Below are 15,060 nucleotides of genomic sequence, written 5' to 3'. Positions count from 1 at the left end.
CTCCTCAAAATTTTGATGCCTATTCCAACTTTGAAAAAATGTCTTTGAACCATGCAACTCATCCAAATGCTTATCAATTACAAGGATAAGAAATTTATTCTTGATTGTAATTTTATTTAGAGCCCTATAATAAATGCACATCCTCCACGAGCCGTCACTTTTCTTCAAAAAGGATACTAGAGAAGAATAGAGGTTTTTGCTTATCGAATCACCCGAATTGTTAGTATCTCAATTGCTATTTTTTTCAAATTTTGATAGTGTGGATACCTAGACTACTGACCAGTTTCACTCATATGCCACCAATACCTCATATCAGCCGCCAAGTAATGGTTCCAGTCCTACTTTCTTTGCCAACTTTTCAATCACAAAGTTGTGAGTGCTGCCAGTGAGATCTTGGGGATTTCTGCACATAACCCCTTATTTTTCCATTTTTGTAGCTCCATTAAAGACATTTCTCTCACTAGAATTGTTTGTTGGTGATTAGAATTGCTTGATTAAACTGGAAAATAGGTTTTCGGGCTGACGTGGGGTTGCTCTTCTTTGGGATAGGTTCTAGGCTTCTATAGACATGCCAACTAGAGATGGCAGCTAAAAAGTAGTGGGTATACATGCTGGCCTGCACATTGGTTCTAATTGAATCTCGTAACTTACTAACAAAACAACTTACTTGTTGAGATTATTATAATACTTATGTAGACACGGGATTTCGCCATTACGATGACCACATCTACAATGGTTTGGAGTCGCCACCATTCATTTTTGTAAGTGGGTGTGAATGGTCACCCGATGTGCATTTTTTTTAGAAAATGTGACATTTTTGGTATTTGATGACTCTCGATGGATAAAAACTAATCAAACAATGAGATTCGGGGTAAGTGGCTCGATTGGAGAAAAGGGAAGGTGTTAGGCACCCTTTTCTCCCCACTAAAGAGTGGTAACCTCAACTCAACTCGGTCATTTTTTATTTTAAAAGGTGTGAAAGACAACGTGCCACGTGGGTGCATTTGTACCCTAGATAGGGGTTCATTTTCGGCTTGATCATAGGGTCATTCCATTGATGGAAATGACCCTTATAGACCTTTAGCCTTGGGGTTCATTCATCCTAAAAAATAAAATGAAGGGGAGAGGGGTGATAGAAGAGGGAGGAGGAGAGGGTGTAGAAGAGAGAGGGGGGGATTGCCTTGAACCCACCTTGTATCTTCTTTCTTCTTTTCTTCTTCTTCTTTGAGTCTTCTTGAGTCCTTAGTATTTTAAGCAAATACAACTCTTTTTTGGTTGAAGGAGTAGAGAAGAGATGATGAGAGAGATGAGTGTAGTATGTGATTTTTTTTTATTAGACTTGGGGAGGATTAGTGTGAGGGAATTGATGAGATTTTTCTTAATGAGAGAGGTGATAGTTGTTAGTAGAGAGAGAGTTGGGGAGAAATTTTGTAGTGAAAGTTGGGGGCCATTTTTGGGAAGAGGAGGAGGGCATTTATAGATGTTGAGGAGTTATTTTATGGATATAATGGGGTGAAGTGAAGAAAAAAGGTAGAATGGTTATGAGTTTGAGAGAGAAGTGGGTGTCATTTAGAGGAGATTGGAGGGTATTTAAGTAAGGGGGGTTAAATGGGTGAGTTTTGACCCGAATGGTTTGGATCCTACCCAACCCATTTGGGTGGAGTGTTTGGTGAGGTGAGTTTAAGATGGTGGTTGAGATTAAATGGTATTTGATTTAAGATAATGGAGGATTTAAAGAGGTGGTTGATGATATTTTGGGAGGGTGAGGGAGATGATGCCATGTGTCAAAGTGATTGGAAATGAAGGGTTGAGATAGGTTGATGGGAGAGGTTGAGTGTTTGACTTGAGAGGATGGTGTAGGTTTAGGTTGTAGATGTGGATTTTGTAGGGAATGATGAGGGTAGATTATGGGAGGTATATGTTAGGGGTGTGGGTAGATGTGTTTGATTTGAGAGAAAAGGTGATGGGTTGATGTGTGGGTAGATGGGATTTAAAGTAAATTAATGGGGTAAGTAGTTGGGTGAGGGAGGTGAGATGGGGTGATGACATGTGTCATCTTTGATTATCAAGATGGTGATTGGTTGATGTGGGTAGTGGTTTATGGGTTAGGGTTGTGGGTTGGATAATGAATTGGATATGGTTAATGATTTGTGGGCTTTGTAGTGTTGAGCTTGGGTTTTAGAAATGGTTTTGGGTTTTAGTGGTTTGGTTGAGGGTTATTTTGGAATGGATTTTGAGGGTATAGGTTGGTTTTAGATTTTAGGTGATGTGGGATTGATTTTAGGCTAAGGGTAAGATGAGAAATCGATTTAGGAAAGTGTTGAGGGCTCATGGGCCTTAGGTGGGCCTATGATTTTTACGGATTCGGAGGCGGAGCAGTGGTAGTAGAGGAGGGGTAGGCATCCCAAGTCTCACATTTTTAATATTTTAATTTTTTTTAGATTTTTGCAATCATTAGTTTGATCAAAAATGCCACGTGTTGACGAATCGGGCTTTTTAGGCCCGTTGGTGAAATTTATCGAAAATTTGGCCTTTTTAATTTTTGGAAGCGAAGCGGTGAATATTGGGAAAGCGTAAGGTTAGCCGAGTCCTTTTTGTGGGCTTCCTAAACCATTGAGAGGTCTTAGGGGCCTCGGTTTGGTCAAAATATCACTTTTCAATGACTTGGGCCCTTAAGGCCCGTTGGCCCATTTATTTGGAAAATCTGTATTTTTGGGCCTTTTCGAGTAGTGGCCCGTTCAAATTGGGGTGTCTACAACTTGTATAATCTTTTTGAAAAAAATTACTGAATTGGTTTAGACCATAGCAAAAGAGTAGCTCTTCTTTAAATTATTCCACCATGTCCATTAATCTTCCCACGTCCCCCACTTTCCCTAGCAGTTTGTGTTGAGTTTAGTGTTGGAATTTAGAGGGTTGAATTGGAAAACCTTTTAATATTCAATTAGTTTTAACCATATGGTAAATCAGTTATTAACCATAGGGTATTTTAATCCTATGTTTGCTTTATGCTTTATGTTTTATGCTTTTTACTTTATTGCTTTATGTTTAGTTGATAGTTTTATTTTTGCCTTGAGTAATTTTAGTCCCACATCGACTAGGAGAAGAATTGATTTGCAATTCTTAAATAGTTGTGCTTCTAATAACTTTAAAGTGGATAGAAGTAGTGGGCGGGCTCATGCACGCACACGGGGGTCCAAGAGGAAAACTCATGGTTCTAATTGGAATTTGGATCCACCGGTCCGAAAACCTTAATGTGTGTGCGCACATACGACGTGTGCGCAGGGGGGGGGGTGCAAAATCTCATATGTAAACAGTTACTTTCTCTTTTATTTATATCAAATGTTTAGTCGATTTAAACTACTTGATTTTCTCCACTATGTTATATTTTCGAATTATCAATAATTTATTATTCGTTGTGAGAGCACACAACATTGTCGAGTTCGAAGTTGTGTTCCAATTTAGAGTACTCTTTTGGATACGTGGGTTGTTGAATCCTGCAGAACAAACGCCTATAGACTGTGGTACCGTAGCAGGGGCGAATTTCATTTTAGGACAGTGCTTTGTGCACGCCTCAACCATTTCTTTCTAGGTAATATTTTTCTATTACATTCAATTTCGAAATTAAGATTTGTTATAACTTCTTCTCTCTTTGCCATAAGAAATCAGTATTTAGAAACAACATTTAGTCCCACATCGGACACTCATTGTCTTGCCTCTCTCCTTATAAGTTCCTGGGCCTCTCCACTCATTGCCAATTGGTTTTGAGTTGGACCCCTAAGTTAATCACTTTCTCTCCTCTTCTCCACTCCCCCTTATCTTGAATGGTTGTCTGGCTTTAATGGAAAGCATAAGGTCGAAGGATGAAAGCGTGGAGCGGTGAAAAGGAGAGAAAGACTTGAACTCAAGATCCCTTCCTTTTTGGAGGTATGCCTTAGACCCCCAAATTTATCATGGTATCAGAGCAGGTCTTTTTCTCCTCCACGTCATCCAGTTCATATCATCACGTGCTTTGGCCCAATCCGGCCCACATGTACAGGGGTATGTTGAGTTTAATCCCACATCGGACACTGATTGCCTTTTTGCTCTCCTTATAAGTTCATGGGCCTCTCCACTTATTGCCAATTGGTTTTGAGTTTGACCCAAAAATTTATCAGTTTGGACCGTTAATTGATCTACTCAAGCATTGTATATATCAAACAATTCAGCCATATTAATTATAAGATTTATTGGCTAGCGGATAAAGACACCATAGCTTGCTCCAGTTGTTCCACTCATTGGTCCATGCTTGAGCTCTGATACCACTTTGGTACATCCAACATACATCAATTTTTACCTATCTTGGACATGTAGATAATTGAAGTTACTTCTTTATAAAATGACCATTATCTTGTCATTAGGGTTGCAATGGATCGTATCTGGTTTGATTTGGTATCAATCCGATAAGATTGGCCACATCCTATTTCATACATAAAATCTAAATAAAGTTCATATATTTACACAAAATATACAATATTTAATCGGATCAAGATAAGCTGATCCAAAATTAATCTGATCTGGCAAGTTTACTTGTCAGATACTTTTCCCATCACATACCATGATGCAACCCGTATTTCCCTATGCATATACAGGTCATTTATAACATTTGAATGGTCCGAATTATGTTTCTTGTAAGATATTTTTTGGGCCGCGCTATATGCACCCACTTTTTTGTTTGTCTCGTCTACTTTACTTCTTTCGCCCACTATCCCTATCGAATCTGATTCGGTGTCTTGCTACTCCATGTTTTTCTTTCTCTCATTTGCCTCTTGCTCTTTCTCATTCTTCTTCTTTTTTGAACCTACATAAGTTTCAACTAGAGTTTTGTGTTACAAGTAGAAATACCTTTAGAGTTTGCAAAATAGTTTAGCAATGATCGGGAAAACCTCAACTCCTAATCTAGAAGTTATTAGAAAATCTTGGTAGGGCAAAAAAATGTCAAATGAAACTTCATTAGGAGAACATGTTTAGATAATATCAAAGTATGCTTTGAGCGTCATATCCATAGTAACGAAGTTTGGATTCGTTAATTTTTTGGTGGGGCTTCAATTTGGTTTGTGAAAAAATAGGCTAAATTTCGGAGATTATACAAAACATTTTATTGGATTTCTTACTAAAACTTATCTTCTTCAATCTCTCAATAAATCTTGTATTCTTCTTGATGTTTGAATGTTAGAAATACTAAATTTTTTGGAGATGAAAGGTAAAAATGTTCTCATATTCCATGATAGATTAAGGAGTTGTCGATTAATTTGTCAATTCGTCGAAGTAATCGGTTAACTCCTAATTCAGAGAATTTTATGTTTTTTTTAAAAAAAATTCAAAGAATTTTGTGACTATGGTCATATCTTAGAGGCTTGTCTTTACTTATGGAGCTAATTTGCAGGAAATTAAGCGTCAATGAGGGGCAGTCTCTTCCTCGTGATTTTCATACATTTGATCTCTCTCTCTCTCCTCCTTGTACATGACAGAGATGTGAGTACATGCATGTGAGATTGATTTGTCAAGATTGTTATTAGCACCCCAACTTTTACTTATTACATCCCAATTTTTTAAATTGTCTATCACATGCTAGTTAAAGATAAAAATACACCTTGCAAACATTATAAAAGTTTGGTTCAAGTTATTACCTCAACATTACAGGGCCTTATAACACATCCAAACTACTTCCACAGTTTACAATTAGGATTAAACTCATATAAGATTTAACATGCCTCTGATTAAAAATGCTCAAATCAAATGGTTAGAAATTCAAAACAGACTTATGGTTTGCAAGTGGATCCTGAATATAGAAATTCAATCCATATGCCACCTTTGCACGCAAAGGAAACCAAATCTCTATTGATTCAACCTCTTGCAAATCTCAAAAGGATATATATATATATAGAGAGAGAGAGAGAGAGAGAAATGGAATTTTTGTTCGATGGACCAGAGAAGATGATGGGTGTGGAAAGTAATTCGATGAGGGTATTTTATAAAGTGCTCGGGGATGTGAAAAATAATTCGATATGTGTGGAAAGTAGGCGCGGAAAGCAAATATGATGGGCGCTAGTGGCACGACTTAAGTTAGAGTCAATGATTAAGAAAAGCTCATATACAAAAAAAAATAAAAATAAATAAATAAATAATAATTGTTCTAAGCTCAATCCAATTTGTTGAGAATTGATGGCTAACGAACTCCCAAATTTAAAGGTGAATTTTTTATTTTATTTTTAAATATTTATTTTTTCCTCGAAGTCTCAAAAAATTTTCCTCTACATCCCTGTGGCAAAGAATCATATTTCTAGATGCCACAATGTGAGCTCACAACCCTTAGTAAGATTTGAAATCTTACTAAGTTATGGGGCTAGCCTGACCCAATGATACAATTGAGCTTCTACTGCCACAATCCTGCTAAAATGCGCCTATAAGGACAACAGCTACGCTATGTAACTAACTACCTGGAGTGCGTGTCAACATAACGGACAAAATTCACATTTTAACCGTTTCAAACTAACTGATAATTCTTCACTCTCTCTTACCCATCCATCAACACCGAATTAAATAAAGATTTGAAGATCAGAGAAGAAGAAGAAGAAGAATGATCAAGAAACACCCACATTTAAAAACACTAAGTTAAAGATGATTGAATCAAGAAGAAAATGGTCCAATTTCTCTCCCTTCAACAATACCACCAACAGTGCAGGCATTAACGAGTCACAACAACTCGGAAATTCCTCCACTAGAACCTTTACTAACTCGGAATTAATACAAAGATGGCACGACTCGCAGTGTAGTTTCTCATCCGAGAGCACGAGTTCCTTCATGGATATTTTACCCCCTTCACCCTCACCAAATTGTAGCTCTTTCAGCCCATATAGCATCATCACATGCTCTCCCAGCTCTGACATCTTCTATCCTCAGAGCTCCTCCGAGTTTTCAATCCCAAGAAACAAGGTACCAAGTCAAGACGCCATAAAGAACCTCTTGTATTTGTTGTTGCTGTTCTTCTTCTTGTTGAATTTTGATCTATGGGTATCTCTTCTTCTACTTTTTATTTTCTTCTTTTTAAATTTTTATTTTTATTTAGAGAAACCCATTTCTTGTTTAAATGGATTCATAGATGGTCTCTACTTTTCTTTATTTCTTTGGAGTTTGTGTTAATGGGGTCTATTATCAGAGCTCATGACCTATATCTATTGTTGTTGTTGTTGTTGAATTTTGATCTAATGGGTTCCTTTTCTTCTTCTTCTTCTTCTTTTCTTCATATGAATTTATATTTTATATGGGTGGTGATGGTTGAATTTTGATCTATGGGTACCTCTTCTTCCTTTTTTCTTTTCTTTTTATGGATTTTAGTTTATATTTAGAGAAACCCATTTCTTGTTTTAATGGATTGGTTAATATCTGATCTTTGTCTTTTTCTCTCATTCTTTGGAGTTGATTCATGGATTTTCTTTGGATTCTCAGAGCTTATGCGCTAGATCTAATGATGCTAAACTATTGACTTCCGCTGATGAACTTGATCAAGAGATCAGAAATAGAAATTTAAACAATCTTTGCAGTTTCTATCAACCCAATTGGCAGAGCAAAGATTTGAAAGGTTCTTAGTCTTTGTAAAATCTTGTTTTTTTCCTCTTCAAATGTCAGTTTATCTCCATAAGTATTTCATAATTTAGTTCTAATCCTCCTTTTATATCAGAGGTTGACGATGTTGAACATGAGAATAGTCCAAAGCATTCGAGTTACACATCAAAATACCAACCCATCCGTACAAGTAAACATCTTGTCAACATGCCATTACTGGTTGTTAATGAAGAACAAGTTCAACAGAAGAGGAGTAACGATGATTATGAAGACGAGGACTTAGATTCCGATAGCATTGTCCATGGATATCGTAGGTTGATGAATCGTCCGAAACCTTACCAAGTCTTCTTAGATGAAATCAAGAAGAAGGAACTTGAAAATCAGGCCAATGCATGGAAGGAAGCTAAGTGTCTAAGACTCTTGAACAAGTAAGATCTCTTTTCTCATTTGATGCAACAATATAGTTCAAACCCAATGTTTCAAAACTCGAAAAATTCAACTTTACAACTTAAATTACTCAAAACAATTGGATAAACCTTAACTCTTTTGTATGCTTCTGATACATGTGCAGACTACGAAGACAGGAAGCTTGGATAAATGAACGGGAGCTTAAACAAAATAAGAAGGCAACAATCGAAATGAAGAAAATCGAGGTGTTAAACTTTATTTCCCTGCATGAGACAACATGAACATACTCTTAGTTTGCAGTTCTAATAGATGTATCTTTGTATCAGAGCAAACTGGAGAGGAAGAGAGCGAAAGCGTTAGAAAATATGCAGAAGAAAATTAGCAAGACCCAAAGAAAGGCAGAAGAGAAGATGGCAAGGGAGAGACATTCGATAATCAAGGAGATATCAACGGTTCTCGAGTCACAGACAAAGATCAAAGCCACTGGAAATAATTTCTGGCTCAATCCGCCATGCTTCTTGTAAGCTCATCAGAAACAAGTGTAATGTAGTGTAAACAGCTAAGTTCTCGAAATTCAAATGGAGTGATTTTAACACTTCGAATGAAAGAATATGCTTTTTTATTTTTATTTTTTCAGAAAATTAAGGAACTAATTAAGGGCCAAATTGGAAGACAGAGTTGCAGTTCCCATTCTTGTGACTAACTCCACTCCTCGCGAATGCTAAAATTACTCCTACTGACATTCGAACTCTTAACAAACAACCAATCAGCAATCACTGAAGTTCATTTCAAGAGGAACCCCAACTCTGCTGCTGCTCAAACAAACCATAATGATCTTGAAGCTGAGAAACTTTTCATTTGGCCTGTTGGATACCAAGCTTTACTTGTTTCATAAGAGAGTAAGCAACCTTTCTAAACCTTTTAAGCAAAATAAAAATTAATATGTTTCACTTAATAAAATCAAGCCTCACCTCCCTCAAATGTTTCATACCAATGAAAGGATTATAGCATTTTTAAAATATTTAGTATGTGCTATTTTTATCTAAGGGATACTAACATTTAAAATAAATAACGAATACAATATCCAAGTCATAAAAATCATTAATACAAAATGAATCTTACTTGGTAAAGAAATTTTATAAAGAATTACCAGATACGTTTTCTTAAATAATTTAACACCCCTCATTTATATATAGAAATATAGCAAAATAAAAAAAATAAAAAAAATGAGAACTATTATTGGGCACCGCAATATTTACTTAATTTCTTTATTTTTAAATGGGGTGTAATAAGTAAAAGTTGGGGCTGCCAATAGCAGCTCTCTTAAAAAATTGAACTTGAGCAAATTGAGTCCTGAATCGTTCCTAAATAACACACCCCCCACAACCAAGATTTAGAGATTAATTTTTCTTTCTCAAACCCGGCATTAGATCCATGGTATGGTACTGTCAACTTCATGTGTACCAGTGTTCTCCCATTTCAAATTGGAAACAAGTAGCCGATATTTATCACCGCAGTATAATAGGGCAGCCAGACATCAAAATTGATTCATCTAACGAACACCATTAGAAGTCTTTAAAAGGCAATAGACAATAAATTACAATTTGAACAGGAATCTTTAAAATCTGGGTTGCAACAAGTGAGCAATGTACTTCTCCATCAAATCAAATGCATACTAATGTGATATCCAAATGTTTTCTATACAAAAATGCACTACCCTAAAATGGGGGGGGGGGGGGGGGGGGGGATTTATTCAATGTGTGCCGTCAGATATTCCAATGGGAACCATACTATCTTCCACAGCTTTTGGACCCCCACACGATCTAGAGACCGAGTCGAACAGTTTTTCAAGTTCAGGGGCAATCCGAGTGAATGACCGACTCCAGAAGTTATATCGAGGATTCTGCAAAACCCAGTAGACATAGAGAACACCTATTAGCTTAACATAAAGGTGCAAGGGAGATTCGGTACTGAGCATTATTGAGTTTAAGAGAACTCCCACTTACCTTGATGAGCTCGATAAAAGTGATCAGCAAGCCCCATGGATGAGGTCGATTAACAATCAAGCGTTCCACTAATACTCTCGTTATTTGCTCTTGAATGGGTTCCTGCACAGTATATAGAGGGTAAACAAACTTTTGCACAACTTGCATTGGACAGTTGGGTGATGCAGAGAGAGAGAGAGAGAGCTCACCAGCTTGGTTTCGGCAAACAAGTAAAGAAGGACAAAGGAGAAATAATGTGTATGATTGTTAGGGTAGCGCAACTGATTAGCAACGGCATTTAGTAAGAGATAGCGTCCCTCTGAATCGAAGTCCCCTATTAAAGTCTGGAATATATCCATGGCAGCACCCACCAAGAAAATATCCATGTGATGCGACTGTGCCATCTGTGGTTGCTGTGGAGATAAACTCCTGGCCTGTAATTGCTGGATAGCCTGCAATAATGACCACCCAAGAGTAAACCAAGTAACATATAGGGAGGAGATCAAGGAGACCTATCTATGCCAAACATGACAAAAGACACCAAAATTAAAAAATTAAAAAGCTCTTCAACCAATTGGTTGTTTTCATCAAGTAACTTCTCTATAAATGATCCTCGTGGATCGTTGTGATCGATGGCATGATAATGGATGGTACAGTTGAGGTGATGATAGATGGTATGTTGTCAGCTAGTGTGATAATCAACCATGTGATGACCTGATAAATCTCTTCAATTTCATATATGGATCTCCATATACGACATTCCACATGTTGCTTGAACCACACTTCGGACCCATCTCTTTGTGGTGATCACAGATGGTTTGATTTGTAGATCGACATGTATTCCATAATGAAGTTGTTTTGATACCAAAGAGAAATAGGGCAATTTTGATGCAAAACCAGAAGAACATATAAGAAGATTGAAAAGAATCGTCCAAGGTGGTTGAATCAAGCAATAACCCATAAACATCTCCCAACATGTGAACCCTTCGGAACACCAATGTTAGCAAAGCTTAAAAGATATAAAAATATTATTAATCAATCAAAGTCTCATTACATCTTATAATAACCAACTATTTATAGGGAAACAAAATCATCAAACATAACTTAAGACCTAAGAAACAAATCCCAACTACTCATCTAAAATGACATTAATATTTTCCTACTATTATCCAAAGAACAATTTTTGTCACTTCAAATGTACCAAAAATTTCAATATTTTTAATATTGAAAGCATCATAATCTACCCAAAATTCATGAAATAAGTATCATAAATCTCCAATTCATGTCTTCCTATCGTAATTCATAAGGGAATACATGCTTGTACTCAATATCAAATATCTAACTTTGTTTCCTCTCATGCCTTATCTCCTTATCAGTTCTTCATAGCTTCTGCTTCTTCTGTGTTCTTGCTTGTCAGTGTTTCAGATGCTCTCTCAATCCAAATGGAGGGATGCGATGTGCGAACAATATGAAAACATTGGAAAAGAATGCAAGTTGGGAGTAAGTTAATCAACTTAGTGGGAAGCAACCAGTCAGTTGTAAATGGCTGTACACAGTAAATTATAAAGGTGATGGGTTAATGGACCTATAAGGTCTGGCTTGTGGCTAAAGTCTACTCATAGTCACATAAATATGGAATAGTCATCAATACCAAACAAGTGGAACTTCACCAAACATAACAAAGAGATTTTCACTGTGGAAAGTAATATAACAAGCAACAAGAATCCTGATACCATACAAAGCCATTGTGATGATATTATTGAACAGAAAATAAATACCAACAATGCAGAAGAAAACATACCTGCATGCCCACATAAAGCACAAGGGAGTTGATCAAGGGTACATTGTACCGGGTCCCAGCCTGCACTGCCTCACCTTGGGGAAGCAGCAACCTCTGCTTAAGCTCTAGCAAGAACGGGGAGCCTTTTTGCCTCGTCTGCAGAATTTTTCAAATATAAGCAAGGAAGACAAAACGAAGAACCCATCAGACCGTGAAATTTATAATATTCTAGCCAGTGTATTGGAAAAAGTTGAAAGCATGTAGCATTTAAAATAAATAAAACCAATATACCATGAGATACTCATCAATGTCGGCCTTCATCTGTTTGGCTTTCACAGCACCATCAACCTCAGAGAAAATTGATGGTGATTGGCTGATTTCTGCTAGCAAATCAATCTGCAAACCAGAATTAAAAATAAACTTAAAATTGTTTATTCTGGGATTAGTACATACTGATGATTAGGAATCGGTCAATAAAATGCTTAGATCATAATCATTTGTCAAAAATAAATAACTAAATTGTGGAATCAATCACCACCTTTAAGTTGGGAGTAGAAGGATCAGGCAGCTTCATGTTGGATGGAAATGCACTAAGAATAATATTTCGCATCTGAATGCAGCTGGGAGGTATCACATCACAGAAGCTGAAATGATAATTACAGAGGAATTCTGGGAAATCATGTAGCAGCACCAACAGCACTCTCAGTGTTCCTTTGTACAGAAAGTGAACCTGAACATACAGCATATGCAAAGAATGTTAAATGGCATAACTGTGAAGGAAAATATTTGCAGGGTATAGAAAGACCCAGTTATGGAGAGTAGCATACTGGTTCTCCCAGTTCAGCATTCCTTAAGTACGGCTCCATGAATTTGAACAAGTCTACCAGCAAACGTTGAAAGAAAGGCCAACCCTTCTGAAGGTTTCCACTGAGCAACTTTGGCATGAAACACCTATGGCTCACCAGCTCAAGCCATGCAAAGCTGAAAGATGTTAAATAGAGTTACTCACCACATGGAACTTATAAATAAATAAATAAAAGGACCCGATATTACACGCAAAGAGGAACGGAGGACATAATAGAAAACCTTTGGTAACCAGTGGAGGGCTCAATGCATTTAGGAATTTTAGTTTGTAGAAAAAACTTTAAAATAAAAAGGGTAAATAGCAGCGTCATAAGAAGTGCACCAGTTCTTTTTAACTTGACAGACATTTCATAAAATCAGTCATTAAACAGTTAGACAAACCCTCCAATTACCCCAAAAAAATCACTATCAATCCATTATTCAGCCCACTCAGGTATGTGCCTCCCATTGTGCCTCAAAGCACCAGAAAGCCTAAGCACCTTAAGTGAACCTTGAACCCTCACCAACCTTAGGCATGCCCATTATTGCAGACAGGATTCATGTCCACTAGTTCGAGGCTTTTGTCTATTTTTGGTAAGTATAAAACTCGATCCCCGGGGGACAACCCCCACACTGGCTCGCAAACAACAACCGATAAACACAGCTAAAAATATACACCGATAGACTCAAAAATGTCAGATGATCTGCCGGGGGAAATTTTAAAAAACTATCAATCTAAAAGATTGTTGTTTCATATTTTAGACAGGATAAGTGTGCGCTCATGGCAGAGAGACTTGGAGGTCTCTCAATGTGTAATTGGGTTGTTAAATAGAGCCCAGTTATACCTCTTTGGTCGATTAACTAAAGAGAGAATTTCAATTCTGGGATCTAGTTTTTGGGAAATTTATTTATTAAAAATTTCAAAAGGTAGTCAAGATGACCTACTGGAATACAAGTGAAGGCAACAAATACGAGGGACTATCTAGAACAAAAAGACTCCCATCTAAAGACAAACTCTTCAAAAATACACCTTTGACTTCAGAGAAAAGTTTGCCCCAGTTGGAGGCTTTTGTCAATATCTACTTGCTCTAAAATCTAGTTGAAAACAGTTAACATTCCGGAAGATCATGTATTCATTTAACACAATCATTATCTGTATTGAATGAAATCCAACCAAAACTAGTAACAACTTTAACATGCTAACCTGAAACCAGGAACTCTCAGAGGCTGCAATGCGTGGAAAGCATTTGCAAGTGATGTCAATACCTGCAAGTTAACCACCCACCCAACTTCAGTTAATCCATAGAGGATAAATTGAGGTCACTAAGGGCAAATCACTCATGCCTGAAGTAGGCACCACCAAGGACATAAGGTTGTCAAAAATAGTAAAGAACTATAGTACCTGAAAGTGGGCAGCATCAAAGATGGGATCGGAAGAACCAAGGTCCAAAAGCAAGTTAATGAACAATCTGAAATAAGGCCTAGGATTAAAAGCTGCCTTCTTCTCCTCCATATCTTTTTGGATGGACCTCACAGTCACCAAAAGTATCTGTTGAAAAACCATATAAAGAACAGTAAGGTAGTCCTTCAACATAAAGTACAGAGAGAGGAGTGCAAAACTGTTCTTAATGGATTCCAACCTTGGGCAGAAGAAAGACCTTAATTGTTCCCTGATCCGTCGCAAAGTACTAGCAACCAAATTACGAAGCACAGTGTAATTAATAGCAATTATAACTCTCACAACAGAAAGAAATCCCACATACACTACACATGAGGAAAATATATGTACCTTCAGAATTAAAACAACTAGCTTCGCATATGCATCAACAGCAATAAACGATAGTTGTGGAACTTGCTGAGGTGATTGCAGTGACAATGAACCTGGAACTATCACCTCAGCAGATAGGCAATATGACACAGAAAGCTCCTGAAGAAGAAAAAAAAACCTGTGAAATTGCCCAATATATTTCTAGTACTCTTTTGAAATACAGCTCCAAACAAGAAAATTACCGTTAGGCGGCGGAAAAAGTGCTCGGTCATATCATCACCTTTAAGCAACCCACTTTGCTGCAACTGTGAGATAAAATGGGTATAAGCCGCATCATTTGTACCAGGAGTTTCACAAATCCTATACCAATCGGCAAACAGCATAGGAACCTGCAGTGTATTCATATAGAAGAATCAGCATTAAGAAGAAATGAAATGCAAGTACAGCAAAGCAAACATAAAAGGTTGGAATAATTCGGGACAACGCTTTGATGATGATAATTTGAGAACTAGATTTGATGTCATTGTGCCCACAAAGATAGTCAGATGAATTCCACATTTTATAACATTAGAAATTTTAGGAGGAGCTGATTTTTGTGAGGATTGTATCAACATTGAGATCACACCCACCAAAATCAATTTGACTCATCTCCCAAGTGCTGCACAAGTAATTTA

The 15,060-nt window shown here is 37.1% G+C and overlaps 2 protein-coding genes across 8 annotated transcripts in view; one reads left to right on the top strand and one right to left on the bottom strand.

Annotated features, from left to right (window-relative positions):
• Positions 1-6,607: 6,607 nt before the first annotated feature.
• LOC147393425 (uncharacterized) lies at positions 6,608-8,534 on the top strand. Its single transcript, XM_086455121.1, has 5 exons — positions 6,608-6,972; positions 7,486-7,618; positions 7,718-8,030; positions 8,174-8,255; positions 8,337-8,534. The coding sequence occupies exons 1-5, from the start codon at positions 6,658-6,660 to the stop codon at positions 8,532-8,534; spliced, it is 1,041 nt and encodes a 346-aa protein (XP_086311247.1). The 5' UTR covers positions 6,608-6,657.
• Positions 8,535-9,553: 1,019 nt separating this feature from the next.
• LOC147393424 (uncharacterized) overlaps positions 9,554-15,060 on the bottom strand; it is a 38,804-nt gene continuing 33,297 nt past the window's right edge. For all 7 annotated transcript variants that reach the window (XM_086455462.1, XM_086455464.1, XM_086455468.1 and 4 more), the window contains exons 40-51: positions 14,629-14,775; positions 14,408-14,545; positions 14,259-14,306; positions 14,021-14,167; positions 13,823-13,884; positions 12,603-12,756; positions 12,314-12,505; positions 12,067-12,171; positions 11,797-11,931; positions 10,205-10,447; positions 10,017-10,118; positions 9,554-9,913 (exon numbers count right to left, since the gene is read on the bottom strand). In XM_086455462.1, the coding sequence (XP_086311588.1) occupies positions 9,764-9,913; positions 10,017-10,118; positions 10,205-10,447; positions 11,797-11,931; positions 12,067-12,171; positions 12,314-12,505; positions 12,603-12,756; positions 13,823-13,884; positions 14,021-14,167; positions 14,259-14,306; positions 14,408-14,545; positions 14,629-14,775 (1,623 nt within the window). In that variant the 3' untranslated portion in view covers positions 9,554-9,763. The remainder of the gene's footprint in view (positions 9,914-10,016; positions 10,119-10,204; positions 10,448-11,796; positions 11,932-12,066; positions 12,172-12,313; positions 12,506-12,602; positions 12,757-13,822; positions 13,885-14,020; positions 14,168-14,258; positions 14,307-14,407; positions 14,546-14,628; positions 14,776-15,060) is intronic.

The sequence above is a fragment of the Akebia trifoliata genome, chromosome 10, assembly GCF_017979445.1.
Source record: "Akebia trifoliata isolate Shusen 1 chromosome 10, ASM1797944v1, whole genome shotgun sequence".
Lineage (NCBI taxonomy): Eukaryota > Viridiplantae > Streptophyta > Magnoliopsida > Ranunculales > Lardizabalaceae > Akebia > Akebia trifoliata.
This window is presented reverse-complemented; position numbering and strand designations above follow the sequence as displayed.